Source organism: Boeremia exigua (genome assembly GCF_020726555.1).
Source record: "Boeremia exigua strain MPI-SDFR-AT-0100 chromosome Unknown C7974scaffold_13, whole genome shotgun sequence".
NCBI lineage: Eukaryota > Fungi > Ascomycota > Dothideomycetes > Pleosporales > Didymellaceae > Boeremia > Boeremia exigua.
This window is the reverse complement of record NW_025763530.1, coordinates 1,097,719-1,119,417: the sequence shown is the minus strand read 5'-3', so window position 1 is coordinate 1,119,417 and position 21,699 is coordinate 1,097,719. Positions and strand designations below refer to the sequence as shown.

Below are 21,699 nucleotides of genomic sequence, written 5' to 3'. Positions count from 1 at the left end.
AATCGTTCGTGGTTAGGACGATCGCCTTTCTGACTCCTGGACCACGTCCTTTTGCATGGTGATCTTCCCTGTAGGTAACGGAGGCATGCGCTGCTCTTCGTCGAAGCTCTTGCTGCCGGCTGACACCGTCCATGAGATGAAGCCCTTCTCGGTCCTCTCCACTTGATCATCGTTGACAAGATCGTCTCGCAGACGAATTGGCTGCAAGCTCCCCATTCCGTAATCTTCCTCGTTGTCTTTGTCTCGCACTGTGCCTTTCTCCGTCCGCATCAATGTTCCCATGTTGAACAAGCTTTTCCTTTTTGACTCCTTTGGTGTTTGTGCTGCGCTGAACCACTTCTGATTGCTCTTTCCACTTTCGCCGCCACCTGTGGTGCTTATGCCGAAATGATTCGCGATTTTTCGGTAGAGAGGACGGAGGGTTGCGAGACTGCCGGCGGTGATAGCAAGCGCTTGTTCGGTGTCACTCCAGATAGCAATGTCGAGTGTAGCCCATAGGAAGTCTGGGTCCTTGAAATCCATGACGTATGCCATACGGCAGAGGACCGCGATGCTGGCTACGCAAGCCATGCCCAAGATGGGGATTAACATGAGTCGTGTGTTGACAGACATGTTGAGGTTCCACACAAGGAAGATCGGTAAAATAGCGAACGTAAAATCGCAGATGACTGAGACAACACTGTAAAGAAAGGTGAGTGCGATGATTACATCAATGTTGATGCATGATCCTTTCTGCGACATTTTGTCCCAGAAGAAGGATATTGGCGTACACTGGAGGAGTGTGACAAAGAAGAAGACCAGTCCAGTCAAGACGGTAAGGCCCATGACGATGTAGATGATCCATCGCTGAAGGGGCCTGATTGTTATGCGTAGCAGAAAAACTCCGATAGAAAGCTTTACTGCTATGCATGCGAAACAATACGCTATATAGCATAGCCACCAGTACTTCACTTAAATTAGGGTTGTAATAGCCTCAGTGGATGCAAATCACTTACTCGCATAGCCTTCAAGATATCGGCATCGCTCAAGTCTTTCATATGCCGCCCGGTACCATACTGGACGCCCCCTATGGCACAAGTTGCGAACATTATGTGAAAAAGCTGCCAAAATCAGTGTCTGGCTCGCCGCGGGTAATGATTGGGACCAACTAACCAATGCCCACACCATGAAGAAGTCATCCCACCCAAAAGCCTTGACCAAACGGGTTCGAACATAGACTCGAAGGGCAACTGACACAACTGACAGCGACACCATTGTCGTGCATACCGCCATCAGCTCTGGTCCTCGATTGGCGACCATGTTGGCTATGTGATTGATTGAGTAGCACCGACGTGCAAACTTCAGTTCACCCCGGAATCTTTGAGAAGAAGAGACGCAGTCTCGGGGGAAAGACCAAAACGCGGACAGTTCATGATCGATACGCGAGTCTCGACTGTGGATATACACGTAGGAACAGGGGCGAGGCGGCAGCGGATGCCGCATGCATGCCCAAGGCTAAAGAGGTCCGTGCTTAGGTACATATGCTTAGCCCCCATTTCGAAGGCGATCTCAACAACACGAGTCGTTCGTAGGAGGGGGCCGGGGGTCCATGTTTCATGCCTTCCGCGGTTGATCTTTACCTAGAGCTCTCTGACAATCTGACAGCTGAATTGCATTTCGGCATTTGCCAGGGCTCAGATCAGCCTCGAAGCTCTAGTAATGTGTAGCTTCGTCCCGACGTGCTGGCCCGTCCATCAAGGCTGGAACGAAGCATTAAGTTCGACCATCGCGGGCGCGGGCGGATAAGGCCGTGCGCGAAGACCCTCTGGTACCAGAAAATTCACATCTCCGCCCGCCACCATATTTCCATTCAAACACGCTTTTGGGCAGGCCTGATGTAAGACGGCGTACGCCGGCAAGTGGAAATCTCGCTCGCATGGCGACAGGGGAGGAAGGGCCCATAAATTCGTTCAGAATTGCGCTCCCGGGGATCTTTGCTGTTCTGGAAGCGGGACTATGCCACTCAGGGTCAAGCGATAGAGCTAGCACTATCTGAGCAAGAGATGGGGTTCGAAGTCTGAGTCATGTCCACAAGAACATGCGGATCAATGACAGCCGAGGCATAATTTCTGGTACCGATGAGCGCCGCTCGACTCGAAAGCACGGCACAGTCGTCCGCGGGAGCGGACTGATCAACGCGACGGTGTTGCTCACAACGCCGTTCAAAGTTTGTTCTTCCTACTATAATTCAGCTGAGCTGATATACACGGGCATAGTGTTACTATTGCTTTTTCGAAGCAGAAATGGTTGAAGTCTACGGGAAATCTTTTACAAAAATCGCCACATAGGTACGGATGGATGTGGGTAACGGCCTCCAAATCTCAAACAGCCAATCCCAAAGCACGAGTCAAAAAGCTGTCCCGGGCGGCAGGTGTATGACAGGGCTTTTCAGGCACTGCCGGCATTTCGACAGTAGCAGCTTGCCTGTATGGTGACATCCGCAACAGCTTGAGCTAATCGGAGCTGTTGACGGATAATCCCCGCTTCTTCGTGTCTCTTTAGGCGTATTAGACACTCGTGGTACCCATGTAAAGCCCAAACGTTATTCGGGTGCTGTCGTGCCCTGGGCAAGGTGTCATCGAACCCTAGATCCGCTTTGTACGCAGCAGCCGCATCATCAACCCTGCCCTGTTCCATCAAAAGTGCGGCGTATGCGTGCCGGGTGGGTTGCATCCATGCCCAAGGCTCTGCGTACGTGAGGGCATCGTCGCGTTGGATCGCCTTCTCAAGATGGCTAAAGGCAACGTCGTAATTCCCCTGCCGATACGCTATTTCCCCGTCGAGCATTGCCTCGCCGACCTGAAGTACGACATTTGACCGGTTAGGGAAGTCACCACAAATGCGGGACGACGGAATGCGTTTCACGGCCTCTTCAAGAGCAGCACGTTCTTCCAGTGCCTTCTCCACCTTGCCTGTCGCGGCATATGCCACACCTTTGCCATAGTGGATCATTGCGATCGTCACGCAGTAAAGATCCCTATCTTTTGGTAGCGATAAGGAAAGAAGGTCCTGCCAACGGCCAAAACGGACCAGGACGTGAACGCGCACTGATGAGAAATTCTCGAGCCAGTCTGCCATGGGTGGGCTATCGACGCTAAGCAGTGACGCTGGCAGCGATCGTTCCATTCGGCTCACCGCTTCCAGAGCGACCTTCGACTGTCCAGCGAACATCGCGGCATAGATCAGCGAGTGGTAGTTGTGCATACGGTAAAAGGAATAGAAATTGTCTCCCCCATGTTCATCATGGTACTTCTCGTCAGCCAGGCAGGCATCAGCGTTGGAGGCTATGGCCCGTCGATAGTCTCCTATGAGGATGTCAAGGTGGCTCGGCATGTGGACCAGATGGCCCGCGTCAGGGATGAGGTTGCGGAGGTAGTCTGCGGCAACCAGTGCAGCTTCCGGTGTTGAACTCATCTCCATTAGATGTATGTATAAGTGGAGAATCCCGGGATGTTCATAAACGTCGTCCTGTTTGAGCGCTTCCTCAAGGAATCCCTTGACCTCTAATGAGCGCGATCCAGGGGTCGGCTGTCCGGTCTTCAGATCCCAGAGATTCCATGCGGAGAGGTTCATCACAGAGTCGGCGAACAAAGCAGTGACATCCAGATCGTGGGTGTACTTGCCATATACGTTTTCCATAGCATGTGTATAGGCTTTGTTGCATGCTGTGAAGTCAGGCTCAGTTAGTCCCTTCGGCACACGGAATTGGATCGCCTCGATGAGTGCCTGTTCGAGCTCTGTTGAATCTGGCGCATGGTCCTTGGCTTCTTTGATCGCATGCTCAATGGTTGCCAGTGTTGTCTTTAGTTCCTTCTCATCAAATAGATCCCACGGCTTGTTGTAGTTTGGGCCCAGAGCGAAGGCAAGCTATCCACGTCAGCTCTTCTGTCGATTCACTACGAGCCTCCTAGGATCAAACGCACACCCCAATATGCCATAGCACAACCTGGATCCTCAGCGATGGCTTTTTCAAAACAACGCGCTGATTCCTCGTGATGGAAAGCATAGCTCCAGATCAGACCTCTGTCGAACCATACCTGAGCCTCTGCGTTCGCGGTTGTCACCTTCCGATGAAAGGTCCCTAGATCGTATTGGTACGACTTTGATGCAGTACCCATTGTTGAAGATTTCCCGCTTCGCTGCAATTGATGAACACACCACACCGCTTTGCTGCAGTTGATGAAAATGTCACTGCAAGCTGTGATAAGTTTATCACTGTAGCGTTTGTGATGAAGATGTCACTGCAACAGATGGAATGATAACTAGAACTATGTACGAGCGGGGTTTCCGGCGGACCAATGAAGCAGTCGCGTCATCGCGTCAGCTCAACGACAGCGCAACATTGAATGGTGAGCACAATGCACGTATTCCTGGAATGAAGCAACAATTGCGGTGTTAAGAAGAATCGCTTTAGAAGAATTGATTGTGTTTGTTGATAGTTTTGCTGAGTTCGAAGGTGCTAGGTAATTACGTCACCCCACTTTCTCACGATCGTGAGTCTGAAGACTCACCACTGAGAACTTCTTCCAATCACGCCACGTTAGAAGTCTGACCTTACACATCTTACATTAACCGAGTACACGCCCACATCAATGCTAAAGCGCGTCATACCTATACATCTTAGAAGACGAGGACCAACATTGAGCCAGTTACTTGCAGCTCCTACACCATCAGTCAGAATGCTGCACTCCGCCTCAACACCAGTACCCACGAACAATTCATCAAAGAAAATCTTCGCCCCAACAAGCAACTCTGAAGACCCCGGCCATGCAACCCAATACACCAAAGGCGCTCTCGATCGCACCGACCTGCTCCCCTCGCCCACCGACCAGTTCCACGCCTGGTTCGAAGAAGCCTCCAAGAGCGGCGTGTACCAGCCCGAAACCGTCACATTCTCGACCGCCGAGCTGCCCAGCGGCAAGGTATCCGCGCGCATGGTGTACATGAAAGAGCTTGACTCGCGTGGCTTCGTGATCTACTCCAACTGGGGCACCTCGCGCAAAGCCGCCGATGTCGCTAGCAACCCCCACGCGGCGCTGACTTTCTGGTGGAGGGAGCTCGAGCGCCAGGTCCGTGTTGAAGGGCGCGTTGAGCGGCTTGCTTCGGAGGAATCACAGGTTTACTACGATACGCGGATTCGGGGGAGCAGGATCGGCGCGTGGGCGAGTCAGCAGAGTAAGGTGCTGCAGGGGAGGGAGGAGCTTGAGAAGCAGGTCGAAGATGTAGAGCAGAAATTCGAGGGGAAGGACAAGATTCCTGTACCAGAATTTTGGGGTGGATTGAGAGTGATTCCTGAAGTTGTGGAGTTCTGGCAGGGTAGGCCGAGTCGTTTGCACGACCGGTTTCAGTACCAGTGGGTGGAGAAGGAGAGTGGAGAGGGCGAGTGGAAGGTTGATAGATTGAGTCCATAGTATGCCAAGCGGTGTACAGAGACAATTTGAACGTGAAAATGATATATTTTGATCCTTTGTGGATCTTGGTATGAACTATAAACGCTTGCACAACGCCAATGGATGACCTGGTCCTACCCAAAGCAGCCATATGCAACTATATGAAACCATCAATCATGACCATAGACAGCCGAAAGTGTCTACTCGGCATCGGACTCCTCTTCTGCAACCTGGAATATAGTTAGCTCATGCTTGCGTGTCGGCATTTGCGTAATGACTTACGTTGTCGTGGAAGTTGGTTCCGTGCGTAGTCTCGTTGATAATACCCGCCCTGATGACGAAGTCACCGAAGCGCTCGCCCTCGTTCCTCTCCGTAGCGTAGCGCTTGATCATCGGCCGCAGGATCTCCAGGATCTCATCCTCCTTGATAGAGCTCCTGTACAACTTGTTCAGACGTTGGCCGTGGTAACCGCCACCAAGGTACATGTTGTATGCACCGTAAGCTTTGCCGACAAAGGCGATCTCAGCAAGCCAAGGACGTGCACAACCGTTAGGGCAACCGGTCATACGCATGACAATGCTGTCTTGACGCAGGCCTGCCTCCTCAAGGGTCTCCTCGACCTTGGAAATCAGGACAGGAAGGTAACGTTCAGACTCAGCCATGGCAAGACCGCAAGTAGGGAAGGCAACGCAAGCGGAACTTGACAGTCGCATAGCAGAGAACTGGATGTTGTCAAGCTTCCACTTCTTGAGCAGCTCCTTCATTGCCGGGAGGTCATCATCGTGGACATTGGACAAGATCAAGTGCTGGTTACCAGTCAACCTGAACTCTCCCTTGTGAGCTTTGGCGACTTCAATGAGACCAGTCTTCATCGGGAACTCAGCTGTGTCCTCAATACGACCGTTCTCAATGAAGAGAGTGAAGTGGTTGAGACCAGTCTCATCCTTCTGCCATCCGAAGGTGTCGACGTTGCTGTCGAACTTGAAAGGCTTAGGGTCAGCAAACTTTTGGCCCCACAGCTCCTCAACCTTGCCTCGGAAGACATCGACACCCATGTCGTCGATGGTGTACTTTAGGCGAGCGTGCTTCCTGTTCTTGCGATCGCCGTGGTCACGCTGCACCAGCATGATTTTCTCGCAGGCAATATGGGCCTGATCAGCGGCAACGTAACCGAACATGCTTCCAGTTCGGGGGTAGGTCTTCTTGTTGTTGTGTGTGACACCCATACCACCACCGGCGAGAAGGTTGAAGCCAACGAGGTTCCCATCAGCACCCTTGATGGCGATCAGACCGATATCGTGAGCGTAGACGTCGGTGTCGTTGTGGGGCGGAATAGCAATGGTGATCTTGAACTTCCTGGGGAGGTACAACGGACCGTAAAGGGGTTCGTGGTCCTGAATAGCCTCGCCTGCGATCTTGCGCTTCTGCTTAGTCTCGTCATCCTCAAGCCAGATCTCGTGGTAAGCAGACGTGTTGGGGAGAAGGTGGTCGCTGATCTTCTGGGAGATGGCGTGGACCTGTCCGTGGTACTTTGATTGGGTAGGGAGGGAACTGCACATGACGTTACGGTTCACGTCACCGCATGCGGCGATAGTGGTCATCAAGGACTTGTTGATGGCCTGCATGGCTGGCTTAAGCTTTCCCTTGACAATGCCGTGGAACTGGAATGTTTGACGGGTGGTCAGCTTCATGGTCTCGTTACCGAGCGTACTGCTGATCTCGTCCATCTGGAGCCACTGCTTAGGGGTAGCAACACCACTAGCAAGACGGCATCGGATCATGAACGAGTAGGCTGGCTCGAGACCTTGTGCCTTGCGCTCGTCGCGCAGATCGCGATCATCCTGCATGTAGGTACCGTGGAACTTGGTGAGCTGTTGATCACTTGCAGAAATTGCGCCGGTAGATGTGTCCGCCAGTCCCTCCTCAATGGTGCCACGGAGGAAGTTCGAAGCAGCCTTCATGTCCTCGTTGGTAATTGGCGGAGGCTCCTCGGGCAGGCCTTCGACGTTGGCGACACCGAGCGATTGCCAGATCTTCGGCTCCCACTCCTGGTAGGCGGTCTCGTATGTGTCGGGGTCCTGGTCATCTCCAAGACCGACAGGTGCGAGCTCCTTGGCACCTAGTGTGAGCAGGCGTGCATGTAGGTCCTTGACAGGCTTGTTGTAGTAGATCTTGTCCTCCTTGCGAGGCCAGTAGTGGCTGTCACCGAGACCGAATGTGGAGAAGTTGACAGTGGCGAGATCGAGGTCAGTAGAGTCCTTGATAGTCTCCCAGGTTGTGCGTCCGTTCTGGGGAAATTCACCCTGACCAGCGACACTGGTAATGAAGACAACGTTTTGCTCATTGGCAAGGTCCTCAAGAGGGTAGTCGTCCATTGCCATAACCATCGTCTTAAGTCCTCGCGCTTTACCACGGTTACCGAGACGCTTCGATACCTTCTCAGCGTTGCCGTTGTCGGAGGCGAAGAGGATGGTCAATGGGTCACCGGCGAGGCCGTCAAGGAGCTGGCTGTAAGCATCCTTGGCCTTGCGCTTCTGTAACTGCCTGACCTCCGTGCCAAAGTTTCCGGAAACGTTAGACGCGAATTCCGGATGTCTCTTCATGACCTGAGACAGGTAATTGTCACGAGCAAGGAACTCCTCGAGCTCCTTCTTGATCCTCTCAGAGTCAAGCTGGAAGTTGGGCTCGCCCTTCTCCTCGCCCTTGGGATCCCAACGATACAGTGGCCAGTACCCCAGGTCGACGGCCTTCTTGGTCTCTTGCAAGACTGTCAAAGGTGAGTCAGTCTCCTTCTCGTATGGCAAGTAAGCAAGGACGACTGAGGGACCATCAAACTTGTCAGCCTCGATCATGGCTTCCAAGACCTGAGTGTATGAGCTGTACACAGCAACAGAGGCAACATAGGCGTTGCCAAAGTTCATTGCGTACAGGCCGATGTCCTTCTTCCTGCGTACAGAGTCGGCAGCGGCGCGCTCAGAGTAAGGTGTAGAATCAATGATCAGCATGTTGACATTCTCACCAGCCTCGAGGACATGGTGAACACCGGAGTTGCCAAGATCGTATGCCCAAGCATCAGAACCGACCAACCAGGACGACTCTTGATAGAACAACTTCTTGGATTCGAGGAACTTGTTGGCGGTAGCGGAGCCGTCAGTGCTCAGACGTGCAATGACCTCAGGAGCAAGATCGTTAGCTTCGTCAGCGTGGTTAGCGCTAAGTGCCCACTTAGACAGCCACTCCTTTGGTGCATTTGTGATGAAGTCGTTGCTCTTGGAAGCAGACGCAGCCTCATCAACAAATCGCTTCCTGTGCTCTTTACGGGCAATGAGAGATCCAAAACCATACTCAGGGCTAGCAGAAATTTCGTTGGAGATACCAGCATTCTGTGCGCCGAGCTGGTTGGCCACATGGAGCTTGTCGCCGAAGACTTGGTCCAAGATCTTCACATAGGCGTTCTCGAGGGCGGGCTTCTCGAGCTTCGGCGACTCAGCTTTTGGGCCATCCATGTTTCCGATCTGGAGGTTCTGAATGGGCGACTCGCTAGTGAGGTTCTGCCATACACCACGAAGAGCCTGTGCCACGGTCTTCTCGTCGATATAACCCAACTGGAAGCCAACAACGGAAGGTGATGCGCCACCAGTCGATTTCAGAGACATCAACAGGTCCAGAAGAGCAGGACCCCACTTAGTGGTCTTGCGACGGACCTGCTCCAGAACAGCGATCTTTTTGATCGACTTAGGGAGGAGTGGGGCGAGGGACGCACCCAACCAGGGACGGTACATCCTAGCTGTGATCAAACCAGCGTTGGCGTATGGCTCAGAGTCCTCCGCAGAGTCGAGCTCGGTGGCAAAAACACCGGTATCGGCGCCAAACAGAAAGATGGCGGCCTCTTCGTTGCCAGCGCCAGTGTAGGAGAACGCGTCATATGCACGTCCGGTGGACTCCTTGATCGTCTCCCAGATTTGCGAGGCGAATCGATAGATGTCTTCAGACGAAACAGGCTTTGAGATCAAAGACTCAACAGTGGTCGCGGAAGACACTGAAGCGCCACTCTGGCTGGTGTCACGCTGAGATGAGCCAGAAGATGAATCGGCACGCTGGCTATTCCTCTCTGATGCTGGGACAGACCGCAGTTCCGAAGAGCTCAAGGGTGTAGATTCTGTGTTGTTGGCGTCCGAGGTCTGGCTACGGGCGAAGGAGAGGGTCGCATTCCTCCCATCGTCAGCGTACAGAGAAGTCTCCGCTGAGCTGGTGTGCTGGAAGGCGGCCGCAGCGTCAAGGTCAATGACACGGCCGAGCAGCTGAGCATCTTCCTGTACAATCGACTTCTTGAAAGCAGACGCGCCTGAATCGAAGAAGTGGATGACACCCTTGCCCGACTTGATAGCCAAAGCATGTGCAGTCAAGGCAATATCTTGTGCTTCCTGTAGTGTCTCAGACTGCAAGAATGTGAAGCCAGACTGCCTGATGGATGTGATATCGGAGAAGTCTGGGAAGCCAGTCGGCTGCACGGAAACGTGGAGAACGACGGGGTATTGTGCGAGCTTGTAGAGGTGTGGTATCGACTTCACCAGGATCGAGGAGGCGGTGGTGACGCTGGTGAGCTTGCCAGCACGAATGGGCTGGAAAACCGAAAGGAGAGGGTCGGCATTCTGGCGGACAGAGATGATCTGGATACTGTTAGAATCGTGACTTTTGCTTCCCAATGGCGACATACCTCTGGCTGCTGCTTAGCAACAACAGAAGGCGCATTGCTCTGCTGCAACGAGCGCAGTACTTCAGAGAACTCTGAATCCTCCTTCAATGAGGGCACAACCGACACAATCACGTCGGAGGCCAAATGTGCGATGCGGGCGACTGGAGCGAGTCAGCGTTGATTCATTCGTAATGTTGCCCCGACTTCAATTGCAGCCGATATCGCAGGGGTGCAACAGAGTGGTGGGGTGGCGGGGCGACATACCAGCCTCGCCAGCAGTCGAGATGGAACCCATTGTGACTGCAACAACACGGTGTCTGAGAGCAGTGAAGGGATTGTCTATGGGGAAGAGGAGATCAAGTAGATAGTTAAATCGGGTCGTCGCCGACGGTCCTCACTGACTGCAGCGGCAACTCATGGGGCATAATTTTCGAAAAGATGCCGATGATTGAGCACGCCATCCTTAGTGCATCTCTCCAGGGTCTCGAGTACCTCCACAATGTCTCCTCAACCAGTAGGACTTCGTCTTTTGGTCATTGACCAATGGTCTCGGTCGTCACTACGGCTGGATCACGTCGTCGCCGCCTCACTCGTGACGAGACGACTCTGTTCCAAGACATGCTGACGTGCCGAAGACTTTGGAACACTTTGCCTTCAAGGGAAACTCAGGCTGCGAACAGCAGCAATTCCCGCGCGCCCGAGTCTGATTGGCCACCGTGATCTCAGCCGCGCTTTCCCGCTTATAGATGTACCGACAGCCGACTATCGATTAGACATGCACCTCCACTCCGGGCCTCGTGTCAGCGCGAACACCTGCATCAATGTCAAGTCTTGAACCGTGTTCGCACCGAAGCCGCCTTGCCTTTCGTAATCAAAGATCTCGCAGCTCATGTCGAGTCTGGCGCAGCTATTGCAATGAACCACACAGCCTCTGGATTTGAAGAGCCCCTCGTTACGGATACCCCGCGGCCGTTTCCGGAGCAATGCGCGCGGATACATGAACGCATCGACGCGTTCTTGGGTGCAAAGGATGTGCCAGAGCGAGTAAGGAATGTGCAGGAGCAGACGCGCATCGCCTTGGATGTGATAGAGAAGGCATTGGACCAGTACAAGTAGGTCGTGCTCTTCGGCATGGGTTCCGGTACAGTCATAAGGTACTGACAACCACATCAGGCTGCCTGAGCTGTCTCTTGCATATAATGGCGGCAAAGACTGCCTTGTACTGTTGATATTGTACCTATGTGCTCTACATAAACGCGGCGTTACATCCTCCACGCCCTCGTCGAACATCGAAACCGCTGTACAATGTGTCTACATACAAGATAAGCACCCGTTCAAAGAGGTGGAGGAGTTTGTTGCAACAAGTATCAAGACATACTCGCTGTCCCTTCTCGAGTACGCAAAACCTATGAAGGAGGCGTTCACAGACTACCTTCGAGACACACCATCAGTCAAGGCCATATTAGTGGGAACGCGACGAACAGACCCTCATGGAGAGCATCTGAAGCATTTCGATCCCACAGACAATTCATGGCCAACATTTGTGCGCGTACATCCGGTAATAGACTGGCATTATGTAGACATCTGGACAGTAAGTGTCTCCGGCGCCTCCATACTTTATCCTTCTGACTGAAGCAGTTCATACGATACCTGAACATTCCATACTGTTCACTGTACGATTGCGGATATACCTCCTTGGGCGGAACTACGGATACTCACCCAAACCCAAAACTCGCGCGGCAATCTTCGACAAATCAAGTGCCACAGACAAGCCAGCCAAATGGCACAACAAAACCCAAGTTTAGACCGGCATACGAACTCGTTGATGATTACGAGGAAAGACTAGGGAGGGATAGATAGCATATTTGAACTTTAGAGCTTCACAATCACCAATCGCATTGCATTCCACTGGCTCTACACGATGTTACTCGAAATCGTATGCGTGGTTTCAAGTTCTGAGTCTGAAGTTGCACCTCGAAGGTGGGGTGAGGAGCTTGGGCTGCCGCGTGGCCGACCTCGGAAAACTCTCGAAGCTTCAAGCATCACGCTTCACACAATGCCAATGCCTTAAACCTCACGGCTGCCTACGGCTGCCTGTAGCTGCTATTTTTTCGCCTCAGCTATAACACACATACCAGCCAGTCCGATAAGAGACATAGCCTGCAAACAAGGACCGTTCACCCACCATGTCAAGCTTCGGCGTTGTCATTTCGGGCCGCCCAGTCCTCACAGACGCGCAAATCATATCGCCCACGCAGGTCGCATACCAAATCCCGTCGCAACCCTCATTCTCGCACATCGTGGTCTTCCTGCTCCCGGGTACAACGCTGCCCGATGGCACTGCAGCCGCCGTCTACGCGCAACTTCCCGGCACCCCCGACTTCAAGCTGCTCGGCGCAATCGCAAACGAGAAGCCTAGCGCGATCTTCAAAGTGAGAAACGGAAGCGCAGCAGGCGGCGGTCTGGGCGATGAAGACGCCATGGTCGACGAAGGGATGGCGAACGGTGCCGCGGCCCCGCTGGCACTGGGCATAAGCGTTGAACCTGCGGCGCAAGTTGCTGCGGCGCTGGAGCAGAAGAAAGCGCAGGAGGCTGCTGCTTTGAACTCCGATGGAGCAGCTGGGAGCTCGCTTGTTGTGAGGGGCCAGAACACGGTCGATCAGAAGGTGCTTGCGCAGCGCATTATCAAGAATTGCTACGATTTCTTGACGAGCTGGGGCAGTGGGGATACGGTCCCCCTGAAGGCTTTCCAGGCTTGGTGGACGAAGTTTGAAGGGAAGATTGAGAGGGATCCTGGCTTCTTGGAGAGGAGTGACGGCGGTTGAAAAACATGATCCGAGTGTCAAGAAGTTGATTGAGAGGCGCTTGACTGGCATGAGATCAGCCTGACTGTTCTCTGGGCTTGATGAAGCAGAGACATCAGCGTGTCAAAGCGGTTTGTTGTGACTGTAATGTAATATGGAGCATCTGGCAGGCGCGCGAGAGGGTCGACCGGGATATCAGTGTCTAATGTACACTCACCTCTATTGAGTTAACACTATATCATAGACTCTTCAAGATGTTATGCTCGCTACAAGCTGGCAGAGCTATTAAGATTCAGAAACCCTCCAAGAAGGACTAGGCATGGCGAACGTGATGTTCATGAGAGGACTCACACGGCTTGTCGAATATACTATTATCATTGTCTGTTGCCGGCTACCCGTAACGTTGATTTGCGCTCCCCGACTATGCTGCGCTACTCTTTGCACTGACAATTCAAGGTGAGTCCATTGAACTTACAGTTGTCATGTTTCGTTTCGAAACAATCCAGGTTAACCAAAATTATTTTTAAAATCATTACACTCAAGTGTAACTCTTCCAACCCAACTTGACATCTCAACATCATAGTATTATGCGTCTCACAGATGTACCTCAATGACAGCTCGCCACACATAGTCTCGTGCAATGATGCCGTGACACCAGTCCAGACTTGTCCCTGACCTGAGAACGGACCTACTTTGTGTGTTGGCCACGTTCCAAGGATGACAATGAGCTAATTGTTCTTATCTGACTATGTAACATGATTTCGTCTGTGGTGACGGTGCCAAATCATGGTGTGAGCACCAAAGTCATCTGATGCCGACGATGCCGGTGATGCCGAAGAGTCGCAACCTGCTGCTCTTTCTGGCAGTCCCGCTTCTTGCAAACCCATTACACTATAAGCATCGGCATCTCGGCATGCAGTCATCACTACGTTTCGGTCTTTTACATGACAGCTGTGATGTTGGTCGCCCAAGTTTTGGGGCATCCGCACGCCATCGCTGGCGTATGCAAGTCGACGAGAACCTCAGCTCCCTTTTTCCACACGATCCAAGTCATGCTCGAGGTGAAGCTGAAGGTTCTGGAAGTGCACAGAGGCTTGTAAGTGTTGTAAGCTGTTGAGGGAATCCATGAGAATAAAGATGAGGTACGCGATGCTAAATCGGTGAACATCATATGTTGTTTAACAAAAACGCGTCTCGAGCCAGACTGACTTGTCAGAGGATTGTGATGACCTCCCGGGTCGCTGAATGTATTTCATCTCTACCGTAGACTCGTGGGTCACGTCAATATGTACATGCCCTATAGTATGCAGTCATCTGATCATACGAATGATACCCTTCTCTTCGTGCGCAGAGCAAATTTCGCACTCATGACTCGTCCATCCGGTCGGCGTCGCCCTTCTTCTCCTTTTCCACCGTCCTCTTGACGCCTTCCAGGAACGCCTTCAGAGCATCTCCGCCACCGAGCGGCATGGCACCGCCCCTCATGTAGCCGCCATGCTCAACGTCGATATTGAGGGCCTGGGACACGGTCGGGAGTGCACCTTCTCGAAGTGCTTCCGTCAGGCTGCCCAGTGCAGCACGAAGCTGGGGTGCGCGTATTATGTTCTTCAGCACTTCTCTCTTCGAGTCCTGGTCCAATGTCTGAACAACCATCTGCGCAGTGTCGCCGTTGGGATCAATTTGGTCGATGTCCTCGACTTCTGCTTCAAGCAAAAAGGGCGTGGTGGGTAGCTGTGCGCAGAGGGCGTCAATAAGCTCGTCCGAGGCTTTCTCAATGACAGGTCCGGTAGTCTTCGGCGACAGGAGATCGAGCAAAGTTGTGAAAGACTCGCCTCCAGACTGTTGTGAACTGCTACCGCCGCCAAGGTTTCCGCCCTTGAGTGAGTCCACGAAGTTCTTGACAACGGAGGAGACGTCGCCTAATCCTGCGCTGCTCAGTTGTTAGCGTAATCGACAGGGACAAAGCCGCACGAGAGAAGCAATCGATCGTCGTGGCGGGAGGAAGACGTGGTACGGAAAGCATTTTCTGTTTAGTGTTACATATGAGCATCCAGTGCTGTCATGCTGCGTAGGCATGTTATGCTCTCAAACGCCTCATCGGGATATTCAGCCCTCTGAAGTTCTAGTGTTTTCCTTGCCAATGTCTTCCACAGTCATTCGTATCCTGCTGGTGAGATCGACTGCGCCACGACGCCGATTGCGACAAAACCACAATGAAAGCTTGAAGGGACCTACGCTCGGCCGCCGTCAGCTCCACCTTCACGAGATTCTTCGCCTTCATCTCGGATATCACCTCCTGTGGCCCCAGATCCAGCGCCTCCTGTGCTGCCGTGACGGTTTCGGCTCGACTCTTCCTCCACGTCGTCCATTGTCTCATCATCGTCGCCGCCGTCGGCTGGGTTCGGGATGTTTGCAAGCTCGGCTTGGACATCGATCTCCTCGCCGTTTAGTAATAGATCAACGATCTGACCGATCTTGAGGTCGCGCTCGCTAAACCAACTTGCGTCACCGCGTGGATGCTGTGACTTCGACTGTAACCAGAAGAGGTAGCGTTGTGAGCTCGAGTTGAACTTAAGGACGAAGACACGACCGTCGGTGGGCGACTTGACTGATTCGGAGTCTTCGGCGGTATCCTTGCCTGTGTATGGGGAGAACGAGCCGTCGCCGGGGATCATAATGAGATCGAGGTCCGATTCGTCGAGGGGCTTGTTGCGGGGTCGCCAGCAGAAGTGCACGAACTCTAAGCTATATTAGTGAAGCCCATAGCTACAACATGGCTATACAAACCATCTTCGCCCTGATATAGGTACACGTAGCCTGGTTCGCGAACGGGCCTGACCGACTGCTTGTTGCCATCCCTAGCCTGTTTATGTCAGCTGCAGGTACAACTATTGTTGCATGCAATACGTACAGTGATCTCGCACTTGCCGGCTTTGAAGGTGATCAGCGGTTGGACTGACATGGTGGTGTATATGTGTGAGGAGGTAAAAGAAGCTGGGGTGGATGGCTTGGAGCTGCCTGCGAGGCGGCGTCACGGAGCGCGGAGGTCGGGCGCGCTAGCGTGGAGCAAGTTCGCTGCAAAGACATGATTCACTCCGAGGCATACATAGATAACTCAAACACCAGGCATATTAACTACTGCTTAAGCACCATTACAGTGATTGCAAATGTATTGAATACTGACTATGGATATAGCGCAGAACACTGGTCATGAAAGAATCCTATCAAGACGTTCTGGAAGCGGTGCGACCGCATGTTGCTCTATCACTTTCGCGCAGACAAACATGCTAGACGATTTGAAACTTCAGCAGATTGCTACAAACACAGTTTATGTGCACCGATGTTCTCCTAGGCTTTGTTGGTACCCGTCAACTTCGAATTCGTTGATTCCATCTCGGCGCGGAATAACTGTTCCGCCGGCTTGGGAAGCTGCGACCCGCCAAGAGTCTAGCCGGTCGCGCACAACTCATTTTCAATCCTGTCCCGAGTAACTCCCCAGGGCTCACTAACGACACCAGCAATTCGAAATGGCGGACACCAAACCCACGACCCAGAAGTTCTCCAAGGGCGAGAGGTCGATACCGCACCACTCGCAGAAGGCCAGCAAGTACTACCCTGCTGTGGACGTCGCCGTCGCCAAGAAGGTACGTTCGCAGATGCGATATCATGGAAGACCAGGACGAAGAAGAGGAGGAGGATGTGGACGCATTGCAGCGCAGTAAATTTGCGGCTGTGTGCGGCGAGAGCGGACCATCTACATGCTGCGAGTTGCATGCTATGGACTTTCGCTAACATTACATCAAGGCCCGCAAGACTGCTCGCCCCGCGAAGCCCCGTGCCTCCCTCCAGCCCGGTACCGTCGTCATCCTCCTCGCTGGTCGCTTCCGTGGCAAGCGTGTCGTTCTTCTCAAGCACCTCCCCCAGGGTGTCCTCCTCGTCACCGGTCCCTTCAAGGTTAACGGCGTTCCTCTGCGACGAGTAAACGCCCGCTATGTCATCGCTACCTCCACCACCGTCGATGTCAAGGGTATCGATGAGGCTGTCCTGAACAAGGCCTCTGAGGAGGGTTACTTCACCAAGGACAAGGCCGCGCACAAGCCTGGCGAGGATGCTTTCTTCAAGCAGGGCGAGAAGCCCGAGGTACGCAGCATCTATGGTGTCACATGCGATCATCACTAACAACCGCAACAGAAGAAGGAGACCTCCAAGGACCGTGTTGAGGACCAGAAGGCCGTCGACAAGGCCCTCCTGGCCAACTTTAAGAAGGAGGCTCACCTCGTTGACTACCTCGCCTCGAGCTTCAGCCTTCGCACCTCGGACAGGCCACACCAGATGCAGTTCTAAGTGTTGGGTCAAGACGGGATTTGGCGTTCAGTGCATGGGATGAAAGATGACCTCGGGCGCTGCAGCCGTGACAGCAGGAATTAATCCAGCGGCGGTCTGGCGACCAACTTTTCATGAAGGCAGCGTTTGCAATTCCTATAAGCCTTGATACAAGCGACGAATACCAGACGATGCGAAAGTGATCAGATGGCTTTGGCAACCGTGATGTCATCTCTCCGGCGTTACATGGAGCAAGCAATGGGTGGATACTCGATACTGATGGCGAAATAGAATCTCACATTACACTGTACGATTGCGCTCAACCGTTGTACTCATTTGCGCCACAATATCCTCCCGACACCGAAAACGAACACGACTGAACTAAAAGGGTATCATGGAGCACTAACATAACAAGTCAAGTTCGAGGCCCACTTCCCCACATGTCGACCCGAAGACAACCATGGATCGGCTACTTCATTTCCTGCCCCTACCCCTTCTAACCCTCGACTTGATCTTTTCTGACAAACCACTGGCCGCGTCTCCCGCCCCATCGATTGCTCTGCCTGTCTTCCCCTCCACATCATGCTTCTGCATTTCTGCTTTCAGGTCTTCCGTGACATCCTTTCCAATGGTCGTTCCGTGACACCAATCCAATACACCAACAGAGCCGTAGTTACCGTCTCCTTCGCTAAGCATGTGTGCGTCAGTTCGCCGCGCCATGCCTCGTAGCATAATCGTTGAAGGAAGCACATTGTAACCTGAATACACAAACGTCTCCTCAAGGCTGAAGAAGGCGATTAGGAGAAGATAGGTCAGGATGTGCATCCGCAGCGCAACTGCAGGCAGATACAGTGGTAGCCACCGGTGCATCATGTGACAGACCGGGTGGTCGTAGTTGGCGACAAATGAGTAAGGCACCTGGATACTATGATGCCAGCTTGTATGCCAGTCTGACAGCCTGCCGCCACTAGGCGAGTGTAGCAGGTGAGTGTGAATGTAATATTGAAGTACCTGCGTCATGTCAGTATCTGGCAACTTCGCTTCACAAACTTGCTCCTCCCTTACATTTCGCGACAGAACCCCAACCAGCGCATGCTTGACCATCATCCACGGACTCGGCAAGTGATTCAATCCCCACCGACTCCCCTTGATCAACAGCAAGCTCTTTAACCTCAGCACATCTGTTACAAGAAATTCAATTGCAGCCTGCAGCACCACGCACAACACCACATTTGCGCAACTCCACGCCATCACCCTCCTTACTTTTGCTTTCCCACCGCGCTGGTGTGTGGCTATACCCCATTTTCCTTGCGCTTTGAACTCGACTGCCAAACTTGGCACGCCAATATCGAAGATCAAGAAAATAAGAGAGGGCAGGATATAGAGCGCGAGGCGCAACGCGAATGGACCAAAAAACTCAAGTTGGAGGGGTGAGTAGGTAGCTGCGAGGGTGGTCCAGGCCAGAGAGAGGAAGATGAGATTGAGCGATGTGGACCAAGAGGATAGCATGGGGATCGCGAGAAGGGAGGCGATAGGGAGGGGGATTAGGTTAAGAAGGGAAGAGAAAGACATTTTGGAGAATGAAGATGTTGTGTCAAGGCCGTCAAGGGTGTAGAAAGTGGATTGGCGTTTGTCGCATACTCCTTTTGCGCGGTTCATGTGTTTGTGATGCCTGTTTTGGTGGTGTCGCGATGACGTAGCTGCGGACTTGCGCCACCAGCGCTTCTCCTCCTGCCGCGTCTGACGCTTGCGGCCTCTCCAATTCTCAGCCTTGCTGCTGCGAGAGCGTATCCTTCAACACCCTACCCCGCGCCCGTTTCATAGGTAACGATGTCTGTGGGTTATGCTGTTATGCTCAGTGTACTAATGTGTTCCAACTCTGGTGCTACTTTGACCTCGCACATCATACCTATTACCCCAATGTATTACATTACTAGTGAACTACACACGGCCTGAATTCAAGTGCGACTCTCTAACTGAGTGAACCACGGAGATTCCACCTCTAATTATAGCCAAAGAACTGTAAATTTCAACGAACAGTCCTCTTGGCCCCCACCACAGCACCCTGTGGCTACAAGGGACTGCAGATACGTCTGACTTGTGATAGGGCGGCTTGAGCGAAGGAACGACGTGATTATCGGAGTACAAAATCAGGTGGCTCAGCCTTGTTGACCTTTTACCCAGCTGTCCCCATCATCTTCATATCCCTCGACTTCCTGCGTACTTTGGGATCCTGTCTCTTTTCATATTCATCGCTGTCTTCAAGATACGGTATCATGTCGAGCTATGCTCCAATTGATTCAAGCAACGACGATACCGGTAGTAAAGCAGACATCCATGTCGACACAGATGCGGTGAGCCAACTAACGTTGCTGAACGCGTTCGATTCTGATCCGGAATACGACATCACTGCTGTAGACATCTGGGATCATCGCCGCGAGTCTTCCCTTAGCTTTGCAGCCTATGTAAAATTCTGCATTATCTTGGGGTGGAAAGAGTGTGTGCGTGTCTCAGCATGGCTATGGAGGAAGAGTTGGACTGCCGAGATATGCAGCTTCCTGTTCGCAATAGCTTCCCTTGTTGGCCTTGTTCTTTTCCTCTCGATCCATCACGGACAGCCTATACCTGAGTGGCCGCACCTCATTACCATCAACTCGGTCGTATCTTTGTTTGCGCTTTGTATGAGGATCGGGGTAGGCGTGGTACTCGCCGAAGGTTGTCCACTTCCAGTCACAAGGACTGCAGATTATTTGCTAACAGTGGATAGGCATCAGTCAATCAAAATGGCACTGGTTTGCCATTCCACGAGCCCTGCATGACATGGAACGATTTGACCTTGCCAGTCGTAGCGCTTTGGGCTCTTCACGTTTACTGTATTTTTTCGCGCGGCAAGGCATCTTGTGGGTATTCAGATCACCGTTGAATAATTTCACTGACCTGCAAAAGCTACGTCGCCATTGTTGGCGCCCTTGCCATGGTTATGGTATCTTTGACCGGGTTTTTCTTGCAGCAACTGGTCCAATTCGATGATTGTCTCCAGCCGAACAACACCATGGTTCCCAGAGTATCGAAAACCAACTCCTATTCCAGAGCAGGAGCACTAGCTGCATTCAACTTGACTACAGAAAACGAGCCTTTCATGGGTATGGTAGCTGCGATTAACGTCGCATTCTTCCAGGCTCCCGAAGATTATACGAATGTGCTTTCACAAAGATGCACAAGTGGGTTTTGCACTTTCCCGATGAACAACGGAACATCCTTCACCACTGTGGCTATAAGTCACCTGTGCGAAGACCTCACATCAAAAGTCTCCATTTCGACGCCGTCTTTGTCTCGAAGAGGCATAGCATCTCTGACAGATGATGCCGGTGCTCTAATCGAGCTCGACTTAGACAGCGATACTATCGTTACCGCACGAACAAATCCAAGAAAACGAGAGTCTTTGTCCTCGCTGACTACGGTATACATAATCAACAGGTCACTAGATCCAATCTCCTCGAAATCTTCATATCTACGTCCAAGCTCGTCTGATGTCGAGATACTCAAATGTTCTCTCTTTCCTTCCCTCAACACATATGGGGTCTCAATTACTCGGTCTCTAATAAATGAGACCCTTATCGAGAGCAAACCACTAGAGCCTTATCAAACAAAAAATTCGCAGGGCATGAGCTATTCCTTCCTCACGGCATCGACGCACACTTTGCGCGATGGAGCCCAAGAACCATGCGTAGGATCTGCAGCCTACGACCGCTTATATTTCGACTCCGAATATCACAAGTCAGACATACTAGATAATGGAACAGTGATTTACAACTCTTCGGCTCTTTATTACCCGAGGGACTGTGTGTGGGGCTTCGGGGAAGCCGCTGCGACCGGTATCCAACGTTATTTCAACAGCATCTTCGACAATCAGACGCTGACGTTGACGGATCTTAAAGAAAGCAAGTATCGGTCAATTCACCTACGTCAACTGTGGCAAAATCAGACAATGTCGTTGTCAAGGGCCGAGAAAGTCATGAAAGACATTGCAACGGCGATGACAGCTGTGGTACGCACCGAGGGCTCGGAGGGTTCCATCTGGGCTTTAGATGGAACCATGTTCTCTACCACAACATGCGTGGACATCAAATGGCCGTGGTTAACCTTCCCGATTGTCACCATCGTGCTCACTGGGGTTTTCCTTGTGTTCATGGTCTGGGAGAATCGCGATGTAGCGAGCGACAGGCTGTGGAAGAGCTCGGTCCTTGCAACGTTGTTCTGTGAGGTCGAGCATGCTCGCATGGATGAGACCAGGACTATATGTAAGGAAGCGATGATTGATATGGCGAAGTCTACGAGTGTCAGTGTCGAAGGTGGAAAGGGGACGCTGAAACTTGTGGCACGTGGATAGGGGTCACGGCCGCGTCTTTCTCTCGAAAGCAACTCAGTCATGCAAAGCTCTGGCGG

General features: G+C 52.4%; 10 protein-coding genes across 10 annotated transcripts; 5 read left to right on the top strand and 5 right to left on the bottom strand.

The window, feature by feature from the left end:
- Positions 1-12: 12 nt before the first annotated feature.
- On the bottom strand, positions 13-1,299 carry C7974DRAFT_321456 (uncharacterized protein; the record flags this gene model as incomplete). Its single annotated transcript, XM_046138804.1, has 3 exons — positions 13-945; positions 996-1,100; positions 1,153-1,299. The coding sequence occupies 3 exons, from the start codon at positions 1,297-1,299 to the stop codon at positions 13-15; spliced, it is 1,185 nt and encodes a 394-aa protein (XP_045992316.1).
- A 797-nt stretch (positions 1,300-2,096) lies between these two features.
- C7974DRAFT_404750 (uncharacterized protein) lies at positions 2,097-4,440 on the bottom strand. Its single transcript, XM_046142981.1, has 2 exons — positions 3,963-4,440; positions 2,097-3,906 (listed from the first exon to the last, which is right to left on the bottom strand). The coding sequence occupies exons 1-2, from the start codon at positions 4,155-4,157 to the stop codon at positions 2,428-2,430; spliced, it is 1,674 nt and encodes a 557-aa protein (XP_045992315.1). The 5' UTR covers positions 4,158-4,440; the 3' UTR covers positions 2,097-2,427.
- C7974DRAFT_404748 (uncharacterized protein) lies at positions 4,441-5,494 on the top strand. Its single transcript, XM_046142980.1, has one exon. The coding sequence runs from the start codon at positions 4,632-4,634 to the stop codon at positions 5,448-5,450; it is 819 nt and encodes a 272-aa protein (XP_045992314.1). The 5' UTR covers positions 4,441-4,631; the 3' UTR covers positions 5,451-5,494.
- Positions 5,495-5,562: 68 nt separating this feature from the next.
- On the bottom strand, positions 5,563-10,523 carry C7974DRAFT_73237 (uncharacterized protein). Its single transcript, XM_046147167.1, has 3 exons — positions 10,391-10,523; positions 10,148-10,287; positions 5,563-10,100 (listed from the first exon to the last, which is right to left on the bottom strand). The coding sequence occupies exons 1-3, from the start codon at positions 10,419-10,421 to the stop codon at positions 5,676-5,678; spliced, it is 4,596 nt and encodes a 1,531-aa protein (XP_045992313.1). The 5' UTR covers positions 10,422-10,523; the 3' UTR covers positions 5,563-5,675.
- Positions 10,524-10,756: 233 nt separating this feature from the next.
- On the top strand, positions 10,757-12,171 carry C7974DRAFT_345307 (uncharacterized protein). The gene is made up of 3 exons (XM_046139350.1): positions 10,757-11,238; positions 11,300-11,717; positions 11,765-12,171. The coding sequence occupies exons 1-3, from the start codon at positions 11,042-11,044 to the stop codon at positions 11,984-11,986; spliced, it is 837 nt and encodes a 278-aa protein (XP_045992312.1). The 5' UTR covers positions 10,757-11,041; the 3' UTR covers positions 11,987-12,171.
- C7974DRAFT_404743 (uncharacterized protein) lies at positions 12,172-13,282 on the top strand. Its single transcript, XM_046142979.1, has one exon. The coding sequence runs from the start codon at positions 12,313-12,315 to the stop codon at positions 12,949-12,951; it is 639 nt and encodes a 212-aa protein (XP_045992311.1). The 5' UTR covers positions 12,172-12,312; the 3' UTR covers positions 12,952-13,282.
- Positions 13,283-13,821: 539 nt separating this feature from the next.
- Positions 13,822-15,929, bottom strand: C7974DRAFT_404738 (proteasome complex subunit Rpn13 ubiquitin receptor-domain-containing protein). Its single transcript, XM_046142978.1, has 5 exons — positions 15,842-15,929; positions 15,718-15,793; positions 15,166-15,670; positions 14,150-14,860; positions 13,822-14,073 (listed from the first exon to the last, which is right to left on the bottom strand). Exons 1-4 carry the CDS (start codon positions 15,890-15,892, stop codon positions 14,296-14,298), a joined length of 1,197 nt encoding a protein of 398 aa, XP_045992310.1. The 5' UTR covers positions 15,893-15,929; the 3' UTR covers positions 13,822-14,073; positions 14,150-14,295.
- Positions 15,930-16,053: 124 nt separating this feature from the next.
- C7974DRAFT_404735 (60S ribosomal protein L6-B) lies at positions 16,054-17,555 on the top strand. The gene is made up of 3 exons (XM_046142977.1): positions 16,054-16,574; positions 16,735-17,070; positions 17,122-17,555. Exons 1-3 carry the CDS (start codon positions 16,458-16,460, stop codon positions 17,272-17,274), a joined length of 606 nt encoding a protein of 201 aa, XP_045992309.1. The 5' UTR covers positions 16,054-16,457; the 3' UTR covers positions 17,275-17,555.
- Positions 17,556-17,727: 172 nt separating this feature from the next.
- C7974DRAFT_321178 (uncharacterized protein) lies at positions 17,728-18,825 on the bottom strand (the record flags this gene model as incomplete). The annotated part of the gene is made up of 2 exons (XM_046138792.1): positions 17,728-18,264; positions 18,319-18,825. The coding sequence occupies 2 exons, from the start codon at positions 18,823-18,825 to the stop codon at positions 17,728-17,730; spliced, it is 1,044 nt and encodes a 347-aa protein (XP_045992308.1).
- A 704-nt stretch (positions 18,826-19,529) lies between these two features.
- Positions 19,530-21,643, top strand: C7974DRAFT_320916 (uncharacterized protein; the record flags this gene model as incomplete). The annotated part of the gene is made up of 3 exons (XM_046138777.1): positions 19,530-19,971; positions 20,021-20,153; positions 20,200-21,643. The coding sequence occupies 3 exons, from the start codon at positions 19,530-19,532 to the stop codon at positions 21,641-21,643; spliced, it is 2,019 nt and encodes a 672-aa protein (XP_045992307.1).
- Positions 21,644-21,699: the final 56 nt, after the last annotated feature.